Raw genomic sequence first — 26,832 nt, 5'->3', positions numbered from 1 at the left:
CGTTCTATTCAATCAATGATTTACTGATGCTAACGATGATATAGAGCGCAAGGGTGACACATCCGCCTCTGCCGGCGGCGAAGCTGACGATCTCTTCGACGTCGCCGTTGAAGACGCAGTCTCCGAGAACCCCCGTAAGCGCGCCCGCGGCGCAGACAGCGGCCCCAATATGAAGCGCCAGAAGAAGAACGAAAAGTACGGCTTTGGCGGAAAGAAGCGGTTCGCCAAGAGCGGTGATGCGATCTCGAGTGGTGATATGCGTTCGTATCCTGGTAGAAAGATGAAGGCCGGTGGTGGTGGAGGTGGAGCTAAGCGGCCTGGGAAGAGCAAGCGGGCTGCCGCTCGAGGCCGTGCTTAGTTTACCTTCTCGTTTAACTCTACTGCTTGTGGGCTACGTATGTATATTCAATCTGAGGGTTTTGTTCTGCTTGAGGATACCGGATGGTCCACTTGTTTGGTTGTTCAGACAATCAAGCGTCTCTATTAATAGCTAGACCAGGCTGAGGCTGGGATATGCCTTAGAATCCATATGGTACTGGAATCATCTGAGAATGTATTGCCGTGGCTAACGCTTCTGTTTGATACCCTGATTGAAGGTCAGGGTAAGCCTGTGAGAATCATCATTCGGTGGAGAGGAACGGCGGGATCTGACCAGGCGGTAGTGTGCCGGACAGTCTGGTTGACTCGGCCTTGGCCGGGTGAACCGCTCGTTGACGCGATGGTATGTAATCTGCGTAGTCCGTACGAACCGAACACATTTTCAATATGCTCTTCGTTCTCTGATATTGAGTAGCGTCTCCATTAGCGGCGCTTGCATTGCTCATGATTGTGAGTGAAAGTGCGCTGGATCGCTTGGATGTATGTTGGAACGCCATTGTATCGTGGAGGCCAACCTAGGTACCGATCTCGTTATGTGCTCCATTCGTCTGCCCACCGAGGCCCGCGAACGCTCCATCCAGAGCTCCCATGTCTCGGATCCGACTGAGAAGGTTGTCAACACGAAGACCATAATTCAGCTTCTGCTCTGCAATGACAAGATCGACCTTGGCCTTGGTGTCGTCGGCATGAGCAAGAGAATGATCTTGAATCATCTCTTTGCCGCGTTTGGAAGTGCACTTGGGTACGGTCTTTCCGCAGCCTGGCACTTGGCATACCCACGTATCTACTGGATAATTGCTGTCATGCGAGGACCCAATATCGGGCATATGCTCTGCGGCAGAGACTGACGTATTTCGGCTCTGGAGTGTTTCTTGTAACGTGGTTCTTTCAATGATTGGGGTTGATTCTGAATCTGAGAGGATCGACCGAGTTCGGCGCTTGGCCCTGGTTGACAGGGGGTCACGCACGAGATCGTGGCCGCGGACCTTGCTGGGAGTCTCGAATTCGTCCATTGCATCCTGGTTATCGTCATCGGAAAGGTCATACCCCGCGGCCGCACTCCGAGTTCGCTTGCCGGTCCTCTTGGTGGCGATCTGACTCTTTGGTCGTAGCACTGACTTGCGATGACGAGGTCTACGTTGCCGTGGCTGTTCTCGATCACTTTCGTCATCGGACGAGATGTCTTCCTCTGTTATCCGTGGCCGCAAGGGAGTGAACGCCACGTTCTCTGATTTTCTTCTTTTGGACGCATTTTTCAGCTCACGGTAGATGACTTTCTTTGACCAGTCAAAGTTGTTTGTTTTCGCCTCATTCATGGCTTCAAGAATGGCGGCAGCGGTGGAGGTTATGAGGTTCTGCGCATACTCCTCGCTATCAATTTCGAAGCGCGTCATCAAGGTCGACGTGACAAGCTCGAGATTCAATTGCCGCTTGGCGAGATGCCCTGCTTCCTTCAGATCGAGGATTACCTGATATATAGACTCTGCCTGAGCCTTTGAGACTGTACTCGGGTCTGGCGTAGGAGCTCTAGCCTCCATTTCCTCATCTTCATCCTCATCCTCAGCTTCTTCCTCAATCTCATCATTGTCTTCTTCTTCAGTTTCGGCTTCTTGAGACTCTTTCTGAGCACGCAGCTCTTCGTAGTCCTCCTAGGCCACGTTAGACTCATCCAAGTTCAGATAGAAACAACAAGAGAGGGAGCGGACCAGTACCGGAAACTTCTCACAAAGATGGGCAAAAATACTCGTCTCTGTCCAGTTCACCTCCTCCTCTCCTTTCATCATCCGCGAAAGCAGAAAATTATGATGCTTATAAAAGACCTCTGCAGAGTCGTCCCCATCCTCGCAAATCCCATGTGTATGTAACACGTACTGACAAACGAGGCGCATTAGCTACCGTTCAACAAAACGAATATATAAAAAAGGTAAGTATATCCTGGACAATAGGAGCAACTCACCTCATCACACAAATATTCCAGACTCGGATTCCAGTTCCTCTTCTTCCTCCGCTTGGGCTTATGTCGGTCCGTCAAGAAGTACAACAGATCAATCGCCTCGACGACCTCATTGAACATGGCCCGATACCCCCTCGCCGGCGAGATAGAGAACCAGCCCGCCCGCCCGGCAACCCAAATCCCAACTTCGCCGTCATTATGCTGGCCATATGCAAAATGGCTCACATTATCGATAACAATCCGCTTCGTAAGGTAATCCTGGTCAAGAACTAAAAGGACGTGGCCCACACGTTAGCTTTTGCAGCTAAAAAACTGAGAGAGAGTGGTGATAATGGGACGGTAACGTTGATGTAAGTGTAATACACACCCAGCTTCTCCTGCTCCTCTTCAACCTCATCCAGACACCCCGTTACCTGTACCGGATTCTCAGGCGTCGCAGTGAGCAGATTGGCATAGCGCGACTTTCCAGGTACCAGGATCCGGACCTCGGACAGGCTGAATTCTTCCCAGTCGTTCTCGTCCGTGAGAGACGGGTCTCTGGCGGCCAAGACACTATCTTCGCGGGACGTCATGTCTCGGGAGGTTGCATGGTGGCCTTCCTGGATTGGTGTAGGGGTTTGGTGGTCCCGAGGGGACCTGAGAAAGAATTGTGAATGAGGGAAATGACAATGGTAGATGAGTGAGGAGCGGTTGAACTGGAACGGATGGGAAGGGGAGGGTGAATCTGATGACTGCGGGAGCCCGAAGTATGCGAATCCACTGCGATTCTGGTCTGGTGTCGGTATTTAGTGGTTAAATACGGCGGCTCTGCCGGTCTGGTCTGGATCGCGTAATTTATCTTTCTGAGACTTGACTTTATCTCCGAGAGCTTTTTTTTTCTTGTCTCATAAAGTTTCAATTGAGGAGCTTGAGCACTCTTTTTTTTAATACCCGCTGTCCCAGAGTCGTTCATCTTTGCTTCAGCCTGCTAGATATTTTGGACCCGACATATAGCTTTGATTTCACAAAGCCGATGTTCCTCCGTGGCGGCAAGAAGCTATTCCGCACCACCATGTCCGGCGAGAAGATTTACGAAGGCATCTTTGGTGCGTTCAACCGGTCTTGCTTCCTAATATATAAGCTGACAAAATCGCTCAGCTGTCCATAAACCCCAGGGCGTAACTTCCGCCGACGTTATCCGCAAGCTCCAACACCACTTCAACCCGTCCGACCTCTTCAGACCTTGGCTCGAGACTGAGCGCGCGCGCCGCAAGCGGGAGAGCAACAATCAGCGTCGCCGCCGTCGCACGCAGCAGCTAGATGTGAAGATTGGGCACGGAGGCACCCTCGACCCGCTCGCGACGGGCGTCCTCGTTACAGCTGTCGGCAAGGGAACGAAACAGCTCCAGGACTTCTTATTATGCACAAAGACTTACGAAACCGTTGTGCTCTTTGGGGCGGAGACAGATACCTATGATGTCGTGGGGAAGGTTGTCAAGCGCGCGCCGTACGAGCATGTCACACGGGAAGCCGTGGAGAAGGCACTCGAGCAGTTTCGGGGGAAGATCATGCAGCGCCCGCCTATTTTCTCAGCGCTCAAAGTTAATGGGAAGAAGCTGTATGAGTATGCTAGGGAAGGAAAGGAGCCGCCGATTGAGATCAAGGAGAGGCCCGTGGAGGTGACAGATTTGAGGATTTTGGAGTGGTATGAGCCTGGCACGCACGAGTATAAATGGCCCGAGGAGGCCCCGGCAGAGGAGAAGGCCGCCGCAGAGAAGCTGTTGGCAAAGGCCGATTCTCTGCCTGCTGCTTCCGCTGCTGGTGAGGCTGACCAGACTGTCTCGGTGAAGCGCAAATCGCCTCCAGCCGACAACGCTGACAGCGAGGAGGCGACTGCAGAAGTAAAGAAACAAAAAGTGACCGCAGAAGGTGACGCAGCACCAGCACCATCTGAGCAAACGGATGCCCCAGACGCCACCAAAACAACCTCCACCGAAACACAAAAAGATACCTCAGCACAGTCGCAACCCGAACCTCAATCTCAGCCGCCTGCGGTGAAAATCACCATGACCGTTTCCTCTGGATTCTATGTCCGCTCCCTGGCACATGACTTGGGCAAAGCGGTCGGTAGCTGTGGGCTAATGAGCTCGCTAATCAGATCACGCCAGGCAGACTTCAAGCTTGAACCAGGCCAGGTACTGGAATACGAGGATCTTGATGCTGGAGAGGAGGTGTGGGGTCCAAAGGTCAAGAAGTTCCTAGAGGAATGGGAAGCGAAGAGAGTGGCCAAAGACTCGGAATAGATATTGTGCTACTAAAGTCTATCTTCGTGGAAAATTATATATTGAGCTAATCTAAAGTTGCATAATTATAGACATGGTCATTGCATCTTTTAAAAACGCCAATAGAAATGACGCTAAAGGCAAATCCGCACAGTCCACAAAACCATTCATGATGAGGCGATTAGCAGATTTTGACTCGTCCTGGATCTAGCGTGAGAAGCGCGTCGATCTCAATGCCAGCGAAAATAAGTATTGAGTAGCAAATATATCATGAGCTCAGTTGTTGCCAACCACTTTGCCGTGTATAGCTAGTGACCCCTACAGGGAGCGAGCCTGGCACGTAAAACATACATTTCGTGCAGAAATTCGAAAAGTGGAAAGAGAAATAAATTCGGAATAGTAATTGGCGCTTCGAATGCAGTTTCGAGAGTGAGGATAGGTCAACAGAGGGAAGTCGTTTTGAGGGTATACCGCTGAGAACATGCATGATAACAAAAAAGCAACAACAGAACACAGTTGAAAAGGGTGAAAAAAGGGAAACGGATACATGCATAGATGCAATTTTGAAAAAGAAAATATAAATGAATGTTATATGTATGTAGGGGGAGCTAGTTTGAGACGAGCTGTTGCTGGGTGTTGTGTGCGTTGACAAGAGCTGGTCTGGGTTAGTCTATGATATATGTGACATGGTTTAGGATTAAACGTACTTTGGAGGACAAAGGCCTGCCCCTGCCGTGATTCGCAGGCGCACTGCAGAGTGCTTCCATCAAGGAAGTCGAGTAAGATGCTATTAGGGAGCTCTTGCCGGTCTTCGTCGGGTAGACAAGGAGTTTTGAACTCGGTCAGGTGGTACCGTTTGATCATGCTGCGATTGCTCGAGTCAAGATTTCCCGGAGTCAAAACCAAGAAGCCTTTGCTGTCGACTCGAATGAAACGTCGTTTCCAGAGCAGAGTGTCGGGGAACTGGACATTGACTTCGCCGATATCCACTGCGGCAGGAAGCTCCACAGCACTATTCTTGGGGCCTTCCTCCACGGATGGCATGCTGTCTTCCCTGACAATTGGACTCCTGGAGCCAATAGTGCTTCTCCGAGAGCCTGATGTGATTGAGGACATGCGACGGAGAAGCCTGGAGGTGCGCGACTCCTTCTTCTCTTCCGGGGAAGACGCAGAAGTCTCACTTGGTGATCTGGAAAGGAAATAACCGTCGTTTCTCGATGACACGGAGAGCCTACTCTCCGAGGGCGGTAGAGTGGAGACCGGCGGTTTGGCTGAGCCTGCAGAAGAGATCGACATGCTGCGTGGCTCCGGTTTACCAGGGGTAGAATCTGGTGTCGGGTCTGGAGATGCAGGTTCATCAGGGGTACCGCGCTCAACAGTCAATGGGCTGGCTTGAAGGTTGAGAGCGCGAGGCTCCGTGGGATCCATCTTTGAGTCGTTACTGGCAGCAGCACTCGGGTCGCGAATAATGCGTGCTGTGACAGAGACGGAGTTCGTGGGTTTTCCAGCACCAGTGCTAGCTCTCGAGTCGGGGCGTCTCAAGCTGGATGCCCGCGAAAATGGCTCGGGTGCATATGATGGATGTCTCGAGAGCGGAATATCTGAACTTCCACCTGTGATTGAAACAGAAGCGCGCTTTCGAAGTGTTTCGAAGGAAGCCGCGGTGGGAGTGGACATGCTCTGGGAAGGTACCCCCGCGGCATCGCGACTGCTTGAGAATTGCTCTAGGGCTTTGATGCGCTTGGAGATTCCAGAAGACACATTGATCTTCTTAGCTACCAACGGTGCTGCAGAGGTCTCAGGCGGAGGAAACGTGCTAGAAACGGATCTTCCTGTAGCAAAAGTAGGAGTACTGGGATACTGGTACCCAGTAGCACTCGGGTTTGAGACTGCGCGCGAATTTCTCCACGCATCAGACGCAACTTGAGGGCTTCCACGATTCGAGTAACCCGGAGAAAGCGGAGACTTCCCCACTGAGATGGGTTTGGCCTCTTCAACAGTGGCACTTTTCAATTCTTCCATGAAGGAATCGTCCGAGAGAAGATTGTCGTCATCAGAATAATCAGGAGTTGGAACCTGAATGGGCTCTAGAACGGGTTTACGTCTCTCCTTTCGTGTTGCGGTACTCTGCTGGTCTACGTTCACAGCTCCAGGCGATGGTGTATCTTCGACATCCACGGGATGGGAAGCGACTATTGTTGAGGAGTCGGCCACAGATTCTGGCTGCGGCTCAGACACCGGAGACTCAGGTAGAGGGACTGACTGAGGGGTGGGGGTAGGCTCAGTCGAGTCGGCGGCCGGGCTAGCCTCACTTTTTTCAGTAGAAGGAGAACAAGCTTCGGGTTGTGGAGGAGTTGTAGCAATTTCTTCTGTAACTGTTTGAAAGTTGCCTTCAGGTGGGACATTATTGACAACGGCGCTAGTTGAGCCGGTGCCGCACTTGATCTCGCTCTCGGTGGATCCAGCCAAGTCTCCTCGAATTTCGACTGTTTCAGGATTCGAGATAGGTTCTTGTGCTTCCTCTGTGTGCTGTTCGAGCTCAACCAGCTGGGTGGCCGGCACTGAATAGGTGGTACTAGGCAGCAGCTCGTCACTGACTGTGTGTGCAGCTGGTGGTGCATCATTGGAAGAGGCCGGAGGAGTAATCTCTGCATCATGAGCAGGACTGGATTCGACAGTGGTGACGGACACTTGGGGTTCTTCTGCCTGTGACTCGACCGGCGGTTTCTCATTCTCCGATATGCTTGATAACCTTTGACGTCCCATGTCATACTTTGCCTTTTCAGGCACTTGCTCGATATTTTCCTTGTCGTCATCCGGGCTCTGGCTTGAAATGATCTTATCTGGAGTAGCGCTTTGATTGCGCTTCGCTTCTTGAGCTCTTTTTTGCATTTGCGACTTGCGTAGCTGAAGAGCTTTCATCAGCCTCTCCTTTTCATTGGAGGTCGTGGATGTGGATAACGCGCTTAGTGACTTCGCACCGGGTGAGAGCTGGGGTCTCGATATTGGCATTGAAGACGGGGGTACTAGAAGAGGAGGTACAGGTGGTATTCTGGCGGATGGAGCAGCGACAGGATTTCCTTGGGAACGAGGACGAGGTGGGTTGGGATTCGACTTGCGGAACGGAGAGGCTCGTACACCAGCAGGTAGAGAAGCAACGGGACGCTGCTCCACACTACGAGATGTGCTCCCCGAAGTGCGAGGCCGACCACATCCATCCACAGAAGGACGAGGACCTAGCTTCACCTTGGGCTTGTATCCTGTCGCACGTTCAATGTCTCGCAAAGAAGGCCTGGCAGACTGAGTAGACTGGCGGGATTCGGAAGGGGCCAGAGATAGATCGTCGCGGAAATTCCTTGAGGAAGTCGGTCGTTCGGAATACTGGTCCAAAGAGATGGACGGCGTCAGTCCATTGACATGGGGTTCATCGGGACTTGTAGGTACAGAAGAGTCGCCATTGGGCGGTTGGGGAGGAGTTGACACCACGGATGGAGGCACGACTGTGGCTTCCGAGACTTGGCTGAACGACCGTTGCCGGAGGTCCTGGACTGGCGCCTGGGTGTTGGCTGTGTCCTTGGGAGCGGGAGTTTCCTCTGCATCTTCCGCAATTTCCATCAGTCTCCGACGACGGAGGGAACTCGAAGAGGAGGTAATAGAACCTGAGGCGGTATGTAAAAGACATGCGGACGAAAGTGCGCTTTCAGTCAGCTCAGATGGTTTCGAGAGCGAAAAGACGGTATCATGGGGCGAGAATTTATCAAGCACGGATTGGAATTGAACGGTGGCACGAGCTATAAGGAGTTTGCGATCGTGTTAGCAGCATGCATATCTAGGTGGCCGAACGACAAACAAACCTCGTACAAGTCGGGACAGATCCTCAGGGAGATAGCTGAGAATGACCTTTCTTCGACGATATTGTAGGAAACCATAGAGCGGGGAGCATTCTTCATAGTTCTCGATTGCGTTCCGGACGTCGGGAACGCCCCCTGTCCCCCGCTCATGGAGAGCTACTTCATCCCTTGAGACGTACCGCAGAAGAAACCTGAATGAAACGAAGCGACGATTAGAATCTTGGTGTTGAGAAGTGTTTTGAAATCGAATGACGGAACGTACCATCCTCCAGCCTCAGTGAGAGCGATCTGGTAGGCTTCAATGACTGTGGGATTATCTAACCCATTGAGAGACATGGCGGGAACCGCATCAGGCTGGCAAAACCCCAAATGCAGAACCTGTAAGGCTGTGTGGTTGTACAAAGAAAGAGGGGGAGGGGACCCGGTTCCTGGAAGGATTCGGGGATGTCAAGATTCAAATGGCAAAACCAGGAAGAGAAACGAGCGACAATGAGAAAGGGGAGGAAAAAAAAACCAAGAGATTGTGATGCCACCCCCAAGTCGGCACGAGCTCGAAGAATGAGGTAGTGTTTCGAACCCAGGTCTCCTCGACGCTCGAAGAGAGAGGCCGACCTCAATGTCACGAACCTTCAGGAGTTCAGGGGCTCTGTTAGTGGCCGGGTTGCTGCCTCCACTTTTGGGCGAGTTCGAACTGGGGTTTGGTTCCTGAAATGCCCAAATTCTGAAACGAATTCGATGCAATTCTCGCTTTTCAGTGGTCCCCAAATTCTGGCCTTGGGGGAGAGACTCGATGGGTAGAGGGCTAAGATTCTCAAGGGGACTGGGCTCGAGTCTCGTGCGGGCGACTCTAAAAAGAAGGAGCCACCCTGTATTGATCTCTGACGGTTTTTACTAGGTATACTACTTTTGAGCTTGGATGTTTGTCTATGTAGCTTAGGGTACCCTCGACTCGAGTATGGACGGGGCGATGCATGGACCCAGCCGAGGTAGCTTGTCCAGTATACTCCATACTGTGCTTTCAGCTTTGTTTTCCTTCTCAATTTCTCAAACGCCTAGCAGGACTTTTGACAGCAGATTTGGAGGTCAACGACACCACGCTAAAGTTTCATGTCTACACAAATTCCCGATCCCCAGTATTCCAGAACCCACAGGCTAATCTTTTGAACTCTTCCATCCCACGCTGTGATAAGCGTCCAGATACTATTTTGCTTGGACTGAAATGACGATGAGCAGTGCTTAGTTGGAGGCATTTAAAACCCCTTTCGCGCATAGGGTAGGCGATACCTAGTAAGTCTCAATTTTATGACCGCTCGACAGAAGCATATTGTTTGCCTCACCAACAATGCAATGGTTGTGCAACTAGTTTGCCAAAATAGGAGAAAGCGAAGCTTTCTCAAGGCTCCAGACGTGCATTGACTGGCGATCTGCATTCCAAGATCCTCACTGCGCAAGACTATTGATTCTAGCTCGGAAGCCCCTCCCTGCCAAATGTCTATGGAGCTCGTGACATTTTTCTAGAAGCCACTTAAGCTCGATCGCAATCCCTAGATCGCCAAGAATCAAATGCGTCTTATAGATCTTTCCGCAGGTTTGTATTGTTCGAAATGACTTCATTCCGCTGGAGGTCTCCGCCCCGCCCTGGAACTCGGAGAACCCCGATGCGGAGAGAAGAACGCATATATTTCATCGACTACACTTTTTTTTCAAGCTCTTAATATACCTCTGGTCACTGTCGTTCGGGCTCAACCCTTACCTCACAATGGCTTCACTTCCACCCTCATCCACAATAAAGGACTTGCCCCAAGAGCAACAATTCCGAACCCTCGACACGCTCTTTGAATCATCCCCAGAGCTCCACACCCTCATGGCACCGGTACTAGCCGGCCAATCCTTCTCATCATACCCCAGCCTTATCGATGCCGTGGGAGGCCGGATGTCAGCTCTCTCGGCCGCAAATTCACCGACCGATCGAGATATCCTCGTGGGAATCCTTGGGTCTCACCCTCGCCTAGGCCAGCCGAAGTCAGCGGCCCCAGAACACCTGAGCGAATTGAGCAAGCAAGAACAGTCGCAACTGAATACAGGCGCGGAGGAGCAGGCCGAGAAACTGCGGCTACTGAACGCTGAATATGAAGACAAGTTCCCTGGGCTACGATTTGTGTATGCCATAAGAAGACCAGCGGTAACGAGATTTAGGCTGACTAGTGCTACGATCAGGACGTTTGTCAATGGACGAAGTAGAGATGTTATCATGGAAGAAATGCGGGCGAGAATTGATCGGGGAGACGGTGACCGGGAAGTCGAGGAGACGATTCAGGTGAGTCTGCTGACATTCCAAGCTGCGAAAGATGACATTCCTAATCGTGCTGCGAGGCCATGTGTGATATCGCAAAAGACCGGGCGCGGAAGTTGGGGCAAGAATGATAAGGACAATCGTGGATAGATGGCATCAGAAGATTATGGATTTGTAGGCTGTCAGTGCTGACAAAGATGAATCTGACGGTCAGCCTCAAATTGGAGGATAATCTCCGACCTTGCCCCTGAAAACTGAATTACAAGCGTCTGGAGGCATTTGAGCTGAAATAGAATTCCCAATGATGAAAGCAAATTCCAAACATGCGTTGCGTAGTAGGGAGTTTTTCGGACATCGTATTTCGTAGAAGTAGAAAAAGCGAGAATCCGGTGGCGATGAAATCATATCTCCGTATGTCTCCGTCACATCCGCAACAACCTGACAGGGTCCAGACCTGCGGCGTTCGCACCAAGATGAGACAAGAGAGGCAAAGATCTGATTGAGCACGATTCGATACTAAACTAGTAGCACTACTGGAACTCCGAATTGAGATGAAAACCCTGCTTGACAGCCGCGGACAGAGGTAGTACCACCATTATGGCTCCTACGAACCACTAACAGAACCACGAACTAAACACTGATCGCTCCGCGCTCCGTCCGCGTTCTTCCTTCGCTTTCCCTTTTCTCTCTCCCTGTTATTCCTTTCGCTATTCAACCTCCAGCCCATCGCGCATGCGATGAACAAGAGCCATGGCGGAGGCTCTGAGAGCAGATGGTCCAGGGTCTTCGGTGTCGGGGGCTTCCACGATCCCCGTCCCCGCGATCGTCACGAGCGACCCCTCGGGTTCAACCACCAACGACGCGCATAACAGCTTTGCGGACGAGTCCAGTCCCATCACGCCGGTGCGGTCTGGATTGCTCCGATCCTCTCAGTCATTCCCAATTGGTATGCGCTCGTCACAAGACTGCGTCTCTGACCTGTCCGACCCTTCACACATTTCCTCGTGTCCCGATCTCCCCGGAACGCCCGGTGATCTTGCGCAACGAACTGCCATTCGCTAACGCCTGCTTGCCTTTTCTCTTGCATAGGTTCTGCGGCCTCCGATGTTGCCTCTGGTTCGAGTGGAAACCTACAGGATGCGAAGAAGCCTGTGCGACCAGGGCCTGTATATGGCTCGAGCTCTGGGCTCGTTGGCAGGAATTCCACTTCCTCGCCGACCGTCCTGGAGAGCGCCGACTCGAGCGCGATTGATCCATTGTCACAAGTAAGAGCGATGCTCCGGGCTTCCGGACTTTCTGCAACTCGTGAGCACTAGTGGCTGATTGCATCGTGTCAACCCATTCTAGCATATAATCAAGCGCACCAACACCCAGAAATCGATTCCGCTCAGGCTATTGGGGAGAGCATCTTATGAGGCTGAGGCTGGCGGGTCAGACAAGTACAGCCCGATCGAGCAGGGTCCGAGCCGCGACCTTTCGCTGCAGAAACCTCCCAAAGAGAAGAAGTACGTTGTTTGCGCGCGACGCTTGCCATAACTGCATACTCCCCCTCCCCTTTTGATGCACCCCGCTTTGCGTTTGTTTGTGCAGCCTCTCTTTGTTGAACATATCGGGACTGACCGCTGTACAGAAAAGGAGTCTCTTTCCTGAGCCGGATAATCCCGGGGAAGAAGAAGGACATATTCTCCGATGAAGAGGACAATGTATCAGAAATGGGTAATGGCCGGAACGATGCCCAAGTCGCTGCGCAGCCGATAGGGTTTTTCCCGAAATTTCCGCCACCTCCAAAGTACATTCGAGTCAAAGCTCACTATAAGAAAGAGAAGACCTTCAATCGGCTTTTTCAAGCCCAAGAACTGGAAGGCGCCGATGGCGCGACATTGCCGGATGACGATGAACGCCCCGGAACGGACACCTCCCAGGGCAGTAAATCTGCGGGCAAGGCAGTATGGGCATTGGTATTCTCCAAGGACGGCAAGTACCTCGCGGCCGCCGGTCAAGATCGAAAGGTTCGAGTTTGGTCAGTATTGGGTTCGCCAGAAGAACGAGACTCGAGTGAATCTGAAGGGGAAGAGGATGATGTCTCGCGATTGAAGGCGCCTGTATTCAAACAGAAACCGATCCAGGTGTACGATAGCCATACCGGAAGCATCCTTGATTTGAGCTGGAGCAAGGTAAGTCGCTCTCTTTCCAAGGTTTGACCAACCTAATAGACTTAGAACAACTTCCTCCTCTCGTCGTCGATGGACAAGACCGTGCGGCTGTGGCATGTGAGCCGCCCCGAGTGCCTTTGCTGCTTCAAGCACAGCGATTTCGTGACGTCAATTCAATTCCACCCGCGCGACGACCGATTCTTCCTTGCTGGGTCTCTGGATATGAAGCTGAGGCTGTGGAGTATCCCGGACAAGAGTGTAGCGTTCACGGTGACAGTGCCGGATATGATCACATCCGTTTCCTTTACCCCGGATGGACGGTTTTCATTGGCGGGTTGCCTCAACGGGATGTGCAACATTTACGAAACTGATGGGCTGAAATCTGCAGGAGGGATTCATGTTCGGTCAGCGCGCGGAAAGAACGCCAAGGGTAGCAAGATCACCGGTATTGATACAATGGTCCTCCCGCAAGGTGATCCAAATGGCGACGTGAAGCTCCTGATTACAAGCAACGACTCTCGTATCCGACTCTACGATTTCCGAGACCGAGTCCTGGAAGCCAAATTCCGTGGAAATGAAAACACATGCAGTCAGATTCGAGCTACCTTTAGTGATGATGGGAAACATGTCATCTGTGGTAGTGAAGATCGCAGGGCATACATTTGGCCCATGGGTCCGGTGGAAAAGGATGCCGATAAACGAGCCTTTGAAGTTCTCGATACCCAGTCGGCGATGGTGACGGCGGCGGTCATGGCCCCGGACAAGACGAAGCAAGTGCTGGGGTTTTCAGAAGATCCGATTTACGACCTCTGCAACCCGCCTCCCGTGACCCTTGGGAGCCAACCGACTAAAGAGAATGGTCGGCAAAATCGCATCTCAACCGCTAGCAAAGCCGCACAAGAATCGCCTGGGTATCTTGCGCGCTCGACGCATCCCGACGGAAATATCATCATCATAGCCGACTACTCGGGGAAGATCAAGGTCTTCCGCCAGGATTGCGCGTACCAGAAGCGCCGGTATGATAGCTGGGATACCCATTCGACGATCTCACGGCGGCTTCTGCGGCGAACCAACTCAGCGCGGCAAAGTATCGCATCTTCAGTCGGCAAGGATTCTTCACACAAGACACCATCCGAGCGCATCATCTCGTGGCGAAACTCAGTTGTTGGGCATGACAGCAACAACGCTCAAAACCAGCAGAGTTCGAGGACGAGGAGTCCGTCTCCACGCAAGGTTATGCAGGGTCTCTCTCGCAACTCGAGCCCTGGGCGTGGATCGTCAGGAGGGAAAGGTGAGTCACGGTCAATTTTCACCACTTCTCCGCCACCATCGGCGTACAAGTCGTCATTCGACAGCCCTCGAACGAGCTTTGCGGAAGCGCGGAAACGCAACGGCGCAACGTCAGAGGATCCTCGCCGTACTCCCGTGCCCTCGTCAGCAGCTGCACTGATCAACAAGGGAGGCGATAAAGAGAACCCCTTGTGGCTGCAAGGCGACCATAGCTATGCGTTTTACAACAAAATCACTCAGGACGCGCTTGCTGCTCAGCGAAGCTCTCCGGGTTTGCTGAATCCAAACAGAAGACCAGCCGAACCCGAACGCAAAGTCAGCGTCCTAAGCAGCGAATACGCGTCGTCCAACGCCTCCGGTGACGACGGTGAAGTCATGCGCTGCGATGGGTGCTGGGGCACAAACTTCAAAGCAACCAAGGGCCGAAGCGGTAAGCAGCGCTTGATATGCGTGCGCTGCTCTCGGCCAATTCCATCGCCGTTCAATGAGTAGGCTTTCTTGTTTTCACTTTTGATAAATTTTGCGAACATCTTCTGGATATAGGCATATCTATTTTGTAGATGCATTGGCGTCCTATGTAGCATGTTGGATGGATTGGATATAACCCACGAGTTTTTTGGCATTTAGCACATTGTATAGTAACGAATCTACACGAGACGAGAAGATTACGACTTGAAAGATCGGAGAAGAAACGCTTTCTCAGAATAACTGTTGCCTAATTGCCGACGCCGAGTATTCATTACTTGCATAACATAGCCTCCCAATCCCGTCGGTGCTTAGCCTGGAACTGTAGTTGGGTTCGGGCTTGTCCCGCCAAGCCCCCGGAGCAACCAAACCTCCACAATCTCGATCCCACTCACCAAACGACATCAAACTCCGACGCCGAATTCAACCACCGCAAGGAAACATTATCTACCGAGTTATCACCCATCCACACCCTCATCAACTGTAGTCGGACAACCAGAACCAGGCAGCCGGAGAAATAGTACGGAAGCATTGAATCACACAACAGCGCAATCACAACCAAAATGCCCTCACCACCATACCTTCCCACCTCCGCCGCGTACCTCAAGGAATCTTCCCTCCTCTTGCAAGCATATCCAGACTCTGTACGTCAATCCATTGAGATCGCTATCCGCCTTGCTTTTGCTTTCGAGAGCATCAACTAACACGAAGTAAATCAACCAGACCTTAATAACAACAAAATACACCTTCCCCTCATCCAAACCCTCGTCAAAGTCTAGCAAACCCTCCACAAACCCCGACTCAACCTCAACAACATCGACAACCCCCCTCGCAACCCTTGTCCTAAAAACCTACAACCCCACCTCCGGGATATGCCTGAAATACTCCACGAACAAGGCGGCCGAAGTTGGGAGATTAATTACGGCGCTAGGGCTGTTGGCGGGAGGGGCGGATATTAGTTTGCTGGATGGGGCTGTCCCTGCTGCTGGCGCTGGGGCTGTGGGTGGCGAGGAGGAGGGTGTGAGTGTGACACCAACGACGGGTGGTGCTGGGCCTGGTGCTGCTGCGAGTACGGGTGCCAATACGGGGGCTGGTGTTTCGAAGGGCAAGGGGAAGGGCAAGGGGAAGAAGGGAAAGAAATGAGAGATTGCCCTGGGTTGAGGTTGTGTGACGTTGCAATGGACTGAGGTGTACGGAGTAATTGATTACTGGGTCTTGTGCGGGCTTGACATGGAGGCTCGTCTGTCCCAGCGTGCGCCGTCAACGACTGAAAGTGGACAATTTTTCGAACTTCGTCCTCGAGGCGACGGGTTGAATTCGAGACCAAAGAGCCTTCGCAGCCGAGGTTCTCGAGAGAAGGCTTCAACCCCCGCGAGGTTCCTACTCGAGGATCGTCTCTGTCCGATGTTCCAAACGGGCAGTTACGAGTAGAGAAAGATGTAGCGTACAGTACAGTAGAGTCTAAGTATCCAATGTACACTTGATATCCTAATCAATAAATACATGCCACGTCCCATGCCGTAAACGCACAGGACAAGGCAACCCGATAATTAAACAAAAGAAATGCCACCTATTCAAACGCCGAGCCCATGCGTATCCTTCAATAATCATAAATCAATGAACCGAGCAGAGAAAACCAGAAAGGGGAAGTGGAAATATCCCGGGTATAAAGTGTGCTGTCTAAAAGTCCTCGTCGAAGGACAGGCCGTTGCTGTTGCTGGACTTGTTCTCGTCTTGCTTGGTATCCTTCTTGGTGCTGGCCATGACACCAGCCTTCTGGTAGTCACCAACACGCTTCTCGAAGAAGTTGGTCTTACCGGCGAGAGAAATGGACTCCATGAAGTCAAAGGGGTTGGTGGCGTTGAAGTACTTCTTGTTGCCGAGAGCAACCAGCAGGCGGTCAGCGACGAACTCGATGTACTGGCACATGAGCTTAGAGTTCATGCCGAGGAGGGCGCAAGGGAGAGCATCCGTGAGGAACTCCTTTTCAATAGAGACGGCCTCAACGATGATGTCCTCGACAACCTTATTGGACGGGCGCCAGTTGAGGTGAGAGAATAGCAGGCAGGCGAAATCAGTGTGGAGACCCTCGTCACGGGAGATGAGCTCGTTGGAGAAGGTAAGACCGGGCATCAGACCACGCTTCTTCAGCCAGAAGATGGAGGCAAACGAGCCAGAGAAGAAGATACCCTCGACGGCAGCAAAGGCAACAAGGCGCTGAGCAAAGGTGGACTCCTGGTCCTGAATCCACTTGATGGCCCATTGAGCCTTCTTGTTAATGCATGGGACTATCTCGAGTCAGCACAGCAACACTCTACACGATTTTGGTTTGACGTACTGGTATCGATAGCATCAAAGAGGTAGGTGCGCTGCTTGGGCTCCTTGATGTATGTGTCAATGAGCAGAGAGTAAGTCTCGGCGTGAATGTTTTCGATCATGATCTGGAAACCGTAGAAGCAACGAGCCTCAGGGATCTGGACTTCTCCGCTGAAACGCTCAAGCAGGTTTTCGTTGACAATGCCATCAGAAGCAGCGAAGAAGGCCAACACGCGGGAAATGAAGTAGCGCTCGTCGTCGTTCAGACGGTTGTTCCAGTCGTGAAGGTCCTTGGAGAGATCGATTTCTTCGGCGGTCCAGAAAGAGGCTTCGGCCTTCTTGTACATTTGCCAGATCTATGAATGCGAAGGGTGATGCGTCAGTGGATATTGTTCATCAGGGCGGTGGGGAAATTTTCCACTTTACGCGTGACGCGTGGGATGCCGTGTCGCACTCACCTCATGGTACTTGATGGGAAACAGGACGAAACGGTGGGGGTTCTCTTGAAGCAGAGGCTCGTTGGCCTCGATCTCCCGAGCATTGATAGCAGCCTTGGAGAGTTCAACGGGCTTCTCAGCGGCGGGCTTGGTGGTAGGCGCGTCGGCGACGGGGGTAGGAATGGCGGCGTTCTCCTTTCCTGAAGCTTCAAAGTTCAGCTTCTTGACCGGAGAATCGCTCATCTTGAGGTTCTCAAGCGAAGTAGCAGCCTATTCAAAGCAATTGTGAGCAATTGTCAACTCTGGCGACGCGTCTCTAGTCGACGAGACGTGATGGCGACGTACCTGCTTGGAGGGAGTGAGCTGCGCAGACATTGTGAAGGATATCTAATCGAAGACAAGATGACAGCGCTGAAGAGAGGAATAACCAGACAAGCTGACTCCGTGTCGTGAGAGAATGGGATGAAGAGAAAACAGGTGCTGGGAGGGAGGAGAGGGCGACAAGAAATAGTTGCTTTGCAGCGAGACGTGATCACTAGCGCGACGGGCTAAGTCACGTCGCACGTGATTTAGCGCGACTTTTGGTGGCTGGCGGAGCTGCAATACCTCAGCCTCAGGCAGCCTCATGCATCGCGTTTTCCCACCACGACAAGGTATGACGGAGGCGTCTCAGACCACTGCTCCTCAATTCGATCCGGCCGCAATATCCACTGTTCTCCGTATCCCCAAGACGATTCGCTCTTCAAATAAAAATGAAAGAACGAAATTGATACCTTGGTGGAGCTTCTAGGCAGGTTCTCGCGTCTGCCTGTACATACGGAGTACTCCGTATGTGGCCTAATCTTATCTGATGATCAGTTCCCATCTCTTGCTTGACGCGTGCTCTTGGAGAGCTCAAAGCCTCAAACAGGTTGCCCTGCAAGGCTCAAGCTAATACCTAAGCATGTAGAAATTGCTTCCAGAGCTTGAACATTCTCTACTCTATGCATTGGCCATGAGATGGAAAGCCCTCAAAACTGTATCTAGTGCTTGTCGCACACCATACGCGCTCATCCCACCCCGCCACGCGCTCCCTTGCTGAGTCGCAGACAAAGAATTACCCACCACTAACCCCCACACAAAAGCAAAGCTGATCCTTATGAATCACGCGGTAAGCTAACTTTCCTTCAAGCTCCGCGAAAACTCCTTGTTTATTCTCCCTTTGACGCGACATATCCACCAGCCATCGCGGACCTGTGACCTCCGCATCTCATTTGTAAGTTCACCATCTGGGCGTCAGACACCGGATTTACGGATGTGGAAACAAGAATAATTCGAGTTCTGGACTCTGGAGCAATCAAATTGGAGAAGTGCATACAAACCCGGAGTCTGCTAGCGCCGTTTGTACCTAGATACTATGTAATAAGTGGTTTCAGCTGGGCTCTTTGTGGACTTTCCGATGTTTTTTTTAAGACGCGTCCAAGGCCACCATTGAACCTCAAAGCATGTCTTGTGCCGCCTTCTTAGAGTAGTTATGACAGTATAAATCTGCTTGTCACTTTAAGGTATCCCTAGATGCATTAATTAACCAATTGCTATCTACAATGATCTATAAGACGGCAATCCAACATGAAACGCCCTATATACATCCCGATGCGCCAAAAACGCGAAACCCAATGGTCTACTTTTCAAAAGCTCGGGTCGGTATAGAATGCTACCCTCTCGATTTCTAGAGACGAGCCTTCAGGGAGTCTGAGAGGAACCTGTCCTCGGCCCTGCGCATAAGTTTGTTGGTTTGTTCAGCCAAGCTGAGGGTCAAGATCTGCTATTGTATTAGAGAGCTACTCATGAGTTCACGAAGCAGGTTACTCACTGTATGAGGTAGGATACGGGCCAGATGGGCGAAGTATCCCTTATAAATTGCAAGGAAACCTTCAGTCCTGACCGTCTTCGCCAGGCAATCAAACACGCCCTTGTAAAGGTTACCGGTCTGGTTGTACATACGGGACATGATCGTATCTAAGACTGGGTTAGGTGCGATTTCAACTGGGCCATTGATGTCGGAACATACCAGGAGGATGCATGACGCAGCAGACAACGAACCCGGAGGCTGTACTGGAAGCTAGGTGAAGGGCAGGGCCGTCTTCCATCCCTAGGTGCTTGACCAAGCGTCTTTTCGCAAAGAAGTACGTGGGAAGCTGGACAGAGCTACCGAAACCGGTTCGCACCATGGCCGCACCAACCCCACGGTATAGACCACCAACTCCCTCGGACGCGAAGATCTTCCGCAGACCATCCAACGAATTCCGGTACTGATGTTGTGTGCCGACAGGAAGAAAGGGGGAGAAGGACTGGAGACGGGTCTTGACGAGGAAGAAGGGTGAGCCAGCAGCGGCTCCGATAATGCCGGACGTTGCGCCGGAGAAGACATTGATACCGAGCGATTGCACTTGCGCGTCGTTATACACGGCGGTCGTCAGCCCCGTACGGATGGGCTCGTAGAAGCCTAGACGGCAGCCATTGAGAAGAACTTGATACACGTACTGGCCATTGTCAGCTTTGGGGTAATCGGTATACGTGTCAGATTAGGCACGCACTGCTGAGCCAATTCCGCGAAACAGTCCACGGGGACCTTCATTCTGGAGAATGACCTTCACTCCATGGAGCACACCCTTGTATTTCTTGACGGCTTCCGACTTGGCCTGCAGCTCTCCTTGCAATTGTAGTCTAGGCGAAAGCAAACATTAGGGCTCTGACCAAAAGACCACCGTGTACCACATAAGGAGGCCGGCTTACCGAATCTTCACTGTCTCGAAACTGTGTGTAACGGTTACTGCGCCGCACGCTGCTATGCCGCCCGCAATAAATGCTCTAGAAAGCCAAGGACCTTGTGTTAGTGTCGCTGTCGCCAAGGGCCTCAGATCTCCATGGATGCAGCATACCCGGTCGTTGTAGACATCTTGCTGTCAGCTTATGGGCTCCGTAAACGGAGGCGGACCCGGGAAAGGTTTTTGGTGTCGCAGGCGAGATATAGGACCGGGATGAGGAAATTTCAAGTTCTTATGACATGCAGAGTGAGTGAAGAGTCTGTCCAAGTTATGAAGAGCGCAGGAATGATTATAGGAGGGTGGTGAGGATGAGTAAGGGTTTCTAAGACAGTTGGAGTAATAAATGTTCAGAAATGAGGCCCGCGATGTCGGTGATGAAGATGGGCCTCATCGTAATTGGCCCAATTGACAGTTCCTGGTCCGACTATCCGTCGTCGGCTAGACCTGGCTCCCTGGCTTGAGCGCCAATAAGCCTTTCTTCGCCGTCAGTAGCCGCGGGAAAGGAACAACCTTGATACCGAGTATTCCAAACGCGCGCCGAGGGAGGCTTTTCAAACACCAGCAACCTCGAAGCTCTGAGGAGCTTAGGAAACGCTGGTCTGGGCTCTTCTGAAATTTACGTGGCGCAGGATTTGGCTTAGCGTTATTTGCTTTCTTTTCAGTGCTGCTTTCTTTATCAAATTCCACTAAAAATGGCAGACGGCGGCCAGTCAACACCACAGCAGCTTCCCCAGCAACAAGCTGGACTCCAGACGCAGAAAGTTTCCGATGTCATTCGTAGCTTTCGTCCCACGAAGGTCAGTAAGCTTCTTCATTCAACAAGGGATACAAGTCTAACCGCGATGTTTTTGTACAGGTGTTTCGCCCTTCGAAGCAAGAGAATTTCGTGACCTCACTTGATTTCGATGATCACGGAGAGTTTGTAGTGACTTCCGGCGATGATGATATTATCCAGGTGTACGATGTGAAAGGAGGGAAGCCATCGAAATCGGTTCCTAGTAAAAAGTACGGAGCACACCTGGCGCGCTTCACTCACCATTCTCGCCAAGTCCTCCATGCGAGCACAAAAGTCGACGGTACGTTGAATGGCGTCTGTTTCACTGCCAGTTGCTTACATTGGTTAGATTCGTTACGACTGCTCGACCTGCATACCGAGAGCTACGTGCGATATCTCTCAGGGCATACGGATAAAGTGACTTGCTTGGCTCTTTCTCCTGGGAGCGATGCAGTCATCTCATGTTCCAAGGACGACACTGTTGCGATTTGGGATACGGGATCAAGACATTTACAAGGAAAGCTCAAACTCTCGACTCCGTATCTTGTTGCGTTTGATCCTTCCGCCTCCGTGATTGCGATCGCCTCACAGTCGACCTCTTCTGTTCTTCTCTATGATTTCCGAAATTACGACAAAGCTCCGTTTGCGACATTCGACCTTGCAGCATACGAGGAAAGATATACCCCTTCGACCCGTGGAAGGGCGTGGACGCGCCTCGAGTTTTCCAACGATGGAAAGTTCCTGCTTGTCGGAACGGACTATCACGGCCATTTCATCCTCGACGCCTATGACGGTAGCCTGAAGGCTTTTCTGGTCGGCAGAAACGGGTCGCCTGGGAGGGCTGCTCCGGTCTCTACGACAGGTAAACCCCTCGGACAGGGAGATGCGTGCTTCTCGCCAGAAGGCAGATACGTTATTGGTGGGTCGGGAGACCACCAGGACATGCTGGTGTGGGATTTGCAGCAAGCGCCGGACACCAATCACTTCTTGCAGCCCGCGGCCAAGCTGCCTCATCGCGGCCGGACCGCCATACTCGAGTACAATCCCAGGTTCAACATGATTGCGTCTGCGGATAAAGATGTCTTCTTTTGGCTCCCGGAAGAAGGTTCCAAGGCCGCATAGGAATGAGATCTCACGGGAACCCCATACGGCAACAATGACGAATATTGTCGGTGACTAAGAACTTGGTTATAACTATCCAGCAGTGCTGGCGTTCAATTGATCCAAGATAAGCATCCCTTGCGGGCTATCTTCTCTCGGCTGTGGCCTTTCTTGGACGGATTTAATCCTTTCGGCCCTTTTCTTTTCCTATCAAACTCCTGGCTGTGTCGCACACCCACACTAACGGCCCTTCCAAATCTTCGGCGTCTCTCTGCAGCTCGATCGTCGTTTCGATTTGTTTCACGACCGTGCGGTTGCTTGTTATGGTCATGATTTTCGATACCCAACCATACATGAAGACACTGGTATTTATATCGGACAATATTTCTTCCACTTTTTGAGCAACAGGAGGTAGTTTTCCTTGCTGCTTTCCCAAGTTGATGGCGGGTTGAGCATCGACTATTCTGATCGGAATGTTCAGATGAACAGGTACTTGATAATCGGACAGTTTCTGAAGCTCTTCGATGAGGGATGCTGACTTCATTTCCTTGAAAGAATGATCACCCATAAGGATTGCCATTCGCATCCTCTCAGTGTCGGTGCCGATGGTATCCACAATCTCGCGCATCCTTTTTGCAGCTTCGCTTGTGCAGATCAGCTCACGGGATTCCATAGTCGGCCAAAGCTCTGTCGATAGCAGGGGTCGCTCCCGTTCAATCTCAATTTGCCGGTTGATAGCTTTGTGATGCTTTGGGGAAGGAGATATGCTCTGGTAATGGGACAAGTCCGAGATAATGGCGAGTAATAAGGTGCAATCAACATTGACCATTGCCGTGAACCTCTTCAATCTGTTTGGAAGAAGCGGCCGGACCTCTTCCTCATTGGAAGCTGGTCCAGCTTCTGGATTTTCACTAGCATTGTGTTCGGAGGAAGATACATCCTCTCCACATTCAACTGTCACACCATATCCTCGGATTGCCTTGAGAAGGTCATCAATCTCCGGAGTTTGCCCTTCCTCAACCTTAGGAATCACAAACCGCAATCGAGGCTGCCTGTAGTTCACCCTCACTAAGCTTGCAGCTTTCCTCATGTCCCCGGCAAGCTTGATCAGCTCAATCTCATCATCGTCGTCATCGTCGTAGTCACTATCCTCCCCTAGACTATGATTCTGCAAAACAGTCCTCTTCTCACCATCCTCATCCTCCGAATCTGCCTCCCACCCCTTCTTCGCCATCTCAAACAATAACCTCGTCTCCGAGATTGTAGAAACCTTCACCCACTCCTCCCCATCATCCGCCACAATATCGACCAAGACACTTTTCCGTTTATCCTTATTCTTATTCCCGCTCCCATCATCCCTGTCCCAGTAAAACCTCTTTCCAAACGCAACAAGGCCCGTACACGTTGTCTTCGCAATGGTCCACACAGCCTCGTAAAAGGGTAAATTGGACGACCGCAGCGCATGCATCAGCTTGATTTCAGCCTCTTCCGCGTCAAGCAGATCATTGTGAGTCTGACCGCCGTCCAGGCCACCTTCGTTGCCGTTCTGCTCCCGATTAATCCTCCCCCTGACCTCCTCCGTCACCGCAATCGCCGTATCAAGCTGCGCAGAGATCTTTTCGAGCGTCTTCAATTCCGCAAGTATATTTGAGCGCAGAGAGCGTACCTCGACGGTTTGCGGATTCCGTTGCGTTCGCGCTAGAAGGGCCTTGAAGGCATCGAGTTCGGCGAGGAGCGTGTGGCATCGCGTGAGCAGGGACTCGGCGAGGGATTTGCGGGGGTTCGAGGGCGCATTCGGGCTGTGGTGGAACTCTTCTTTGGAGTTTGAATATGGGTCTGGATTCGTGGGCGCGGGTTCTGTTTGAAACGGGGACTGGGCACCGTTGTCTGGTGAGCTGTCCCGCATGGTGGTCTGCTGTTTTGATATGCTTTTTTTTCTTTTCTTTTCTTTTGGGTGGGATGCGGGGAGATTTGGGATTGCCTGTTTTAAGACTTCGCATGGTGGGGTGCAGTGGGGTGACTTATGTGTCAAATGCAGGCTCACTTGACTCAAATGAGTCTGTTTTTCTACATGAATCTTCAACCTTCGAACTGCGTTATGAGTCATTGAGTTACTGCGTATACTAATGATTTGATTCGAACTAGAGGAGATACTGATGTTCTGGAGGCTTTGTATGCTAGGAAACCTCAAGCCCAGATACCGGGACTTGTACAAGGTATAATTGCGGATATAGAATAGTTCATCCCTCATCAAATCACAGAAGATATTAAATAGCGGGTAAAGAGACATGTGAGATAAAAGTTGCAGGGGAAAAAAAAAACCCAATCGATAACGCCACCATATGCCTGCAATAGTCGAATACAGCCAAGATCCAAGAAGCCATTGCGTGATCTGTCTCGGCAGAATGGCTTGATGTACATCAGCCATCAGAGCCCTAATATCAATACAAAAGTCCATGCGACTGGTCGTCACGGTTCGTCGAAATCACCCCTCCGAGAAGGAAAGACCAGTGATCTAATCCGTATCCTTTGTGAGCGCCTTCCGTTCGCTTGAGTTGCGTGGAGAGTCATCTTCGTCGGACCACCTGTCGCCGTCTTCGCCAACGGCGAAGATGGTTTCACCATCTAGTGACTCACGAGTACGTGCCGCAGATGGGACAGGCTTAGGTGGTACCGGAGATAAGTCACGACGTGGCTCGTGCGGAGAGTGTTCGTCCAAGTCACCAAGGGCATCCTCTTCATCGAGAGCTCCTCCAAAAGATCGAATCTCGAATCCATCATCATCTTGGGCAAGCTATATATCGCATCAGTATTAGAGCTCAATTGTTTTATGAGTGCTTGACTCACCTCATCACTCATAGCGAATCGCCTGTTGTTGGCGGTTGGGCGCCATAGGTAGGCAATGAATGCCAGATCCATGAGATACACAATACTGAGCCATCCATCCAGGACAAACCATCGGGTCTTCCAATGCTCAGGGAGGAAGTCGGCTTCCGTGCGGCTAGCGAAGGCAAGCGCATTGATGAAGATAAAGCCGAAGAGAATGATGATGCTGCCTAGCAAGCACCACCAAAGCTTCTTGTACATCATAGCCTTGGTCTTTTGCTTCCTGTCGACGAGGTCTTTCATCGTGGCGTTCAGTGAGCTCAGAGTCCACACATAGAATGCAGTCAACGTAGCAGCAAGAGGCAGTTCAATGAACAAAATGAGTATGCCTGCAGCTTCAGGGGTAATAGACAAGCTGGCTACGGCATATATCACGGCAAAAACGAAGTGGGCGATGGCAAGGATCCGAACATATACCATAGTCCGACCAAGGGACGGCTTAACAACGCCATAACCCATGCAGACGATCAGAAGAAGGAAGAAGGAGAACGAGGTACGAGCTGCGTTGAGGACAGCTACAATTACCATCAGCACCTTTGCGCCGACATTCAATCCATGTCGGTTTTGATAGTCTATCATAAGTCAGCAATCGCCGTCTGGGCGATATTTCGTATAGATCCAATCTTACCATAGAAACCCCAGGTCATCAATTGTTCCACAATCAAGAATACTAGAATAGCGGTAATGTAGTTCTGGACAGGTACTGTGCTTTGTTAGCAGAAGGACGGGTATCGGAGGAAAGGACGTACAAATGTCGTGACGGTTCTGGACGTAGAGAAATGCCCAGTACCTGTCATAGTCAGCTTAGTTCCACTTCTAGTACAAAAGAGCAGGATAAAGCGGAACGTACAGTCCAATCACTGCATAGACAATAGTCAAGCCTCCATAGAAAGGCAACTTCGGGATTTGAGCGGCTGGAAGCTCTCCATATGCATTCCGGAATTCCACCACAGCTTTATAATCCTGACCGGAGTAGGCATATGTGCTCACACAGTAGTAACCTGTCTTTTTCACGGGATAGTTGATCGCGTCAGGGCTTCTGAGGTTTACTGCTTTCGAAATGATTTGAAACTTGGAGGCATCAGTTGCGTTCGGCGCAAGAAGGAAAGAGCCGAGCTGGTCTTTCGTGCAGAGGTCAGCTTCGACACTGGCTTCATCGCAAATCGATTGGTATTTCTGCAAAAAAAAGGGGAAATGAGCAAGACGGTCTTTCCGGCAGGCAAGGTACGAAGTGGCTTACATCGGGATCGTCGGAAACTTGTCTCCCTATCAGATTCTCGTCGGTCCATTCAAATATCACTAGACTGACTAGGGGGTTGGCATCGTCGGGTGGTGTAACTTTGGCGAACTTGGTCAGGATGAAGGGGTCAACGTTTCCACCCCAAGCCTTGCGGCTATACATGCCGGAGCATTGCAAACGATGCGAGATATCTTGCGTCTGCATATTTCAGGTTAGAGATACATATGACCAACGATAACTAACGGTTGATTGTCATACCAATTCCGCTTCATTAGCAAGGGCTTGCCCTGCCAGTAAGGCAGACAACCCCAGGCCGCGAAGCCAGCTTCTCATCGTGAATTGGAGCTATAAGACGGAGCGCTCTCGCTCAACAGAAGACCCAGTTAGGACAAGGAATCATAGAAAGAGGCGGCAATGGGATCATAGAAGTCGAGAGCTTGCAGACAGCCTCCAGTTCTTATTCTAGGATCAGCCTGCGGTCGGTCGTGCGATAAACTGTGGCTTTAGTTTGGAGAAGCCGCGTGTTGACACTGGACGGCCCGCCAATGATCACTGCTTGAGCTCGAGAGAGGGTGGCGCATAGAGAGTCACGTGCTTTCACCGCCTCCTGTCACCAGCGCCACCT

At 51.5% G+C, this 26,832-nt stretch overlaps 12 protein-coding genes across 12 annotated transcripts; 6 read left to right on the top strand and 6 right to left on the bottom strand.

Moving 5' to 3' along the window:
- Positions 1-46: 46 nt before the first annotated feature.
- Positions 47-358, top strand: BJX68DRAFT_273540 (eukaryotic rRNA processing; the record flags this gene model as incomplete). Its single annotated transcript, XM_071047489.1, has 1 exon — positions 47-358. A coding segment is annotated over one exon (312 nt), but the record flags the coding sequence as incomplete, so codon positions are not given.
- A 485-nt stretch (positions 359-843) lies between these two features.
- On the bottom strand, positions 844-3,083 carry BJX68DRAFT_37086 (uncharacterized protein). The gene is made up of 4 exons (XM_071049041.1): positions 2,700-3,083; positions 2,336-2,601; positions 2,091-2,249; positions 844-2,027 (listed from the first exon to the last, which is right to left on the bottom strand). The coding sequence occupies exons 1-4, from the start codon at positions 2,902-2,904 to the stop codon at positions 894-896; spliced, it is 1,764 nt and encodes a 587-aa protein (XP_070892075.1). The 5' UTR covers positions 2,905-3,083; the 3' UTR covers positions 844-893.
- Positions 3,084-3,383: 300 nt separating this feature from the next.
- On the top strand, positions 3,384-4,614 carry BJX68DRAFT_273538 (pseudouridine synthase PUS4; the record flags this gene model as incomplete). The annotated part of the gene is made up of 2 exons (XM_071047488.1): positions 3,384-3,417; positions 3,470-4,614. 2 exons carry the CDS (start codon positions 3,384-3,386, stop codon positions 4,612-4,614), a joined length of 1,179 nt encoding a protein of 392 aa, XP_070892074.1.
- A 21-nt stretch (positions 4,615-4,635) lies between these two features.
- Positions 4,636-5,323, bottom strand: BJX68DRAFT_250746 (uncharacterized protein). The gene has a single exon (XM_071042302.1). It carries the CDS (start codon positions 5,144-5,146, stop codon positions 4,862-4,864), a length of 285 nt encoding a protein of 94 aa, XP_070892073.1. The 5' UTR covers positions 5,147-5,323; the 3' UTR covers positions 4,636-4,861.
- Positions 5,324-10,203: 4,880 nt separating this feature from the next.
- On the top strand, positions 10,204-10,868 carry BJX68DRAFT_273536 (2-oxo-4-hydroxy-4-carboxy-5-ureidoimidazoline decarboxylase; the record flags this gene model as incomplete). The annotated part of the gene is made up of 3 exons (XM_071047487.1): positions 10,204-10,604; positions 10,662-10,761; positions 10,818-10,868. The coding sequence occupies 3 exons, from the start codon at positions 10,204-10,206 to the stop codon at positions 10,866-10,868; spliced, it is 552 nt and encodes a 183-aa protein (XP_070892072.1).
- A 352-nt stretch (positions 10,869-11,220) lies between these two features.
- Positions 11,221-14,904, top strand: BJX68DRAFT_37015 (WD40 repeat domain-containing protein). Its single transcript, XM_071049040.1, has 6 exons — positions 11,221-11,683; positions 11,827-12,002; positions 12,085-12,242; positions 12,368-12,911; positions 12,957-14,477; positions 14,583-14,904. The coding sequence occupies exons 1-6, from the start codon at positions 11,488-11,490 to the stop codon at positions 14,670-14,672; spliced, it is 2,685 nt and encodes an 894-aa protein (XP_070892071.1). The 5' UTR covers positions 11,221-11,487; the 3' UTR covers positions 14,673-14,904.
- Positions 14,905-14,980: 76 nt separating this feature from the next.
- BJX68DRAFT_36981 (SRP9/SRP21 family protein) lies at positions 14,981-15,998 on the top strand. Its single transcript, XM_071049039.1, has 2 exons — positions 14,981-15,289; positions 15,369-15,998. Exons 1-2 carry the CDS (start codon positions 15,209-15,211, stop codon positions 15,786-15,788), a joined length of 501 nt encoding a protein of 166 aa, XP_070892070.1. The 5' UTR covers positions 14,981-15,208; the 3' UTR covers positions 15,789-15,998.
- A 119-nt stretch (positions 15,999-16,117) lies between these two features.
- Positions 16,118-17,876, bottom strand: BJX68DRAFT_250728 (ribonucleotide-diphosphate reductase subunit RNR2). Its single transcript, XM_071042301.1, has 4 exons — positions 17,744-17,876; positions 17,420-17,668; positions 16,984-17,317; positions 16,118-16,933 (listed from the first exon to the last, which is right to left on the bottom strand). Exons 1-4 carry the CDS (start codon positions 17,771-17,773, stop codon positions 16,326-16,328), a joined length of 1,221 nt encoding a protein of 406 aa, XP_070892069.1. The 5' UTR covers positions 17,774-17,876; the 3' UTR covers positions 16,118-16,325.
- A 1,029-nt stretch (positions 17,877-18,905) lies between these two features.
- Positions 18,906-20,586, bottom strand: BJX68DRAFT_250725 (putative mitochondrial oxaloacetate transporter (Oac)). The gene is made up of 6 exons (XM_071042300.1): positions 20,320-20,586; positions 20,174-20,248; positions 19,975-20,104; positions 19,449-19,920; positions 19,251-19,396; positions 18,906-19,199 (listed from the first exon to the last, which is right to left on the bottom strand). Exons 1-6 carry the CDS (start codon positions 20,334-20,336, stop codon positions 19,107-19,109), a joined length of 933 nt encoding a protein of 310 aa, XP_070892068.1. The 5' UTR covers positions 20,337-20,586; the 3' UTR covers positions 18,906-19,106.
- A 119-nt stretch (positions 20,587-20,705) lies between these two features.
- Positions 20,706-22,182, top strand: BJX68DRAFT_36914 (WD-repeat containing protein SWD2). The gene is made up of 3 exons (XM_071049038.1): positions 20,706-21,002; positions 21,062-21,281; positions 21,330-22,182. Exons 1-3 carry the CDS (start codon positions 20,898-20,900, stop codon positions 22,100-22,102), a joined length of 1,098 nt encoding a protein of 365 aa, XP_070892067.1. The 5' UTR covers positions 20,706-20,897; the 3' UTR covers positions 22,103-22,182.
- Positions 22,183-22,262: 80 nt separating this feature from the next.
- BJX68DRAFT_259935 (uncharacterized protein) lies at positions 22,263-23,987 on the bottom strand (the record flags this gene model as incomplete). The annotated part of the gene is made up of 2 exons (XM_071043790.1): positions 22,263-23,594; positions 23,655-23,987. The coding sequence occupies 2 exons, from the start codon at positions 23,985-23,987 to the stop codon at positions 22,263-22,265; spliced, it is 1,665 nt and encodes a 554-aa protein (XP_070892066.1).
- A 131-nt stretch (positions 23,988-24,118) lies between these two features.
- BJX68DRAFT_250720 (putative integral membrane protein (Ptm1)) lies at positions 24,119-26,729 on the bottom strand. The gene is made up of 7 exons (XM_071042299.1): positions 26,466-26,729; positions 26,208-26,405; positions 25,818-26,143; positions 25,717-25,757; positions 25,596-25,670; positions 24,929-25,539; positions 24,119-24,875 (listed from the first exon to the last, which is right to left on the bottom strand). The coding sequence occupies exons 1-7, from the start codon at positions 26,538-26,540 to the stop codon at positions 24,597-24,599; spliced, it is 1,605 nt and encodes a 534-aa protein (XP_070892065.1). The 5' UTR covers positions 26,541-26,729; the 3' UTR covers positions 24,119-24,596.
- Positions 26,730-26,832: the final 103 nt, after the last annotated feature.

Source organism: Aspergillus pseudodeflectus (genome assembly GCF_044049435.1).
Source record: "Aspergillus pseudodeflectus strain CBS 756.74 chromosome Unknown BJX68scaffold_117, whole genome shotgun sequence".
In the NCBI taxonomy this organism is placed as follows: Eukaryota; Fungi; Ascomycota; class Eurotiomycetes; order Eurotiales; family Aspergillaceae; genus Aspergillus; species Aspergillus pseudodeflectus.
Note: the sequence above shows the minus strand (reverse complement) of the source record. Positions and strands in the feature narration are given on the sequence as shown.

Coding starts and splice junctions, on each gene's coding strand:
- BJX68DRAFT_37086 (XM_071049041.1), bottom strand. CDS start 2,904: ATGACGTCCCGCGAAGATAGTGTCTTGGCCGCCAGAGACCCGTCTCTC. Junction 2,250..2,335: donor TGGAATATTTGTGTGATGAG/GTGAGTTGCTCC, acceptor CTCGTTTGTCAG/TACGTGTTACATACACATGG. Junction 2,028..2,090: donor ATCTTTGTGAGAAGTTTCCG/GTACTGGTCCGC, acceptor AACGTGGCCTAG/GAGGACTACGAAGAGCTGCG.
- BJX68DRAFT_36981 (XM_071049039.1), top strand. CDS start 15,209: ATGCCCTCACCACCATACCTTCCCACCTCCGCCGCGTACCTCAAGGAA. Junction 15,290..15,368: donor TGCAAGCATATCCAGACTCT/GTACGTCAATCC, acceptor TAAATCAACCAG/ACCTTAATAACAACAAAATA.
- BJX68DRAFT_250746 (XM_071042302.1), bottom strand. CDS start 5,146: ATGCATGTATCCGTTTCCCTTTTTTCACCCTTTTCAACTGTGTTCTGT.
- BJX68DRAFT_250725 (XM_071042300.1), bottom strand. Junction 19,921..19,974: donor TTCGCGGAATTGGCTCAGCA/GTGCGTGCCTAA, acceptor GACAATGGCCAG/TACGTGTATCAAGTTCTTCT. Junction 19,200..19,250: donor CCCGTATCCTACCTCATACA/GTGAGTAACCTG, acceptor ATACAATAGCAG/ATCTTGACCCTCAGCTTGGC.
- BJX68DRAFT_36914 (XM_071049038.1), top strand. CDS start 20,898: ATGGCAGACGGCGGCCAGTCAACACCACAGCAGCTTCCCCAGCAACAA. Junction 21,003..21,061: donor GTAGCTTTCGTCCCACGAAG/GTCAGTAAGCTT, acceptor GTTTTTGTACAG/GTGTTTCGCCCTTCGAAGCA. Junction 21,282..21,329: donor TGCGAGCACAAAAGTCGACG/GTACGTTGAATG, acceptor TACATTGGTTAG/ATTCGTTACGACTGCTCGAC.
- BJX68DRAFT_250720 (XM_071042299.1), bottom strand. CDS start 26,540: ATGAGAAGCTGGCTTCGCGGCCTGGGGTTGTCTGCCTTACTGGCAGGG. Junction 26,406..26,465: donor TTGCTAATGAAGCGGAATTG/GTATGACAATCA, acceptor TGAAATATGCAG/ACGCAAGATATCTCGCATCG. Junction 25,540..25,595: donor GATGACCTGGGGTTTCTATG/GTAAGATTGGAT, acceptor GACTTATGATAG/ACTATCAAAACCGACATGGA.
- BJX68DRAFT_250728 (XM_071042301.1), bottom strand. CDS start 17,773: ATGTCTGCGCAGCTCACTCCCTCCAAGCAG. Junction 17,669..17,743: donor AGCTCACTCCCTCCAAGCAG/GTACGTCGCCAT, acceptor TGCTTTGAATAG/GCTGCTACTTCGCTTGAGAA. Junction 17,318..17,419: donor TTCCCATCAAGTACCATGAG/GTGAGTGCGACA, acceptor TCGCATTCATAG/ATCTGGCAAATGTACAAGAA.
- BJX68DRAFT_37015 (XM_071049040.1), top strand. CDS start 11,488: ATGGCGGAGGCTCTGAGAGCAGATGGTCCAGGGTCTTCGGTGTCGGGG. Junction 11,684..11,826: donor CTCTCAGTCATTCCCAATTG/GTATGCGCTCGT, acceptor TCTCTTGCATAG/GTTCTGCGGCCTCCGATGTT. Junction 14,478..14,582: donor TGAATCCAAACAGAAGACCA/GCCGAACCCGAA, acceptor TGCTGGGGCACA/AACTTCAAAGCAACCAAGGG.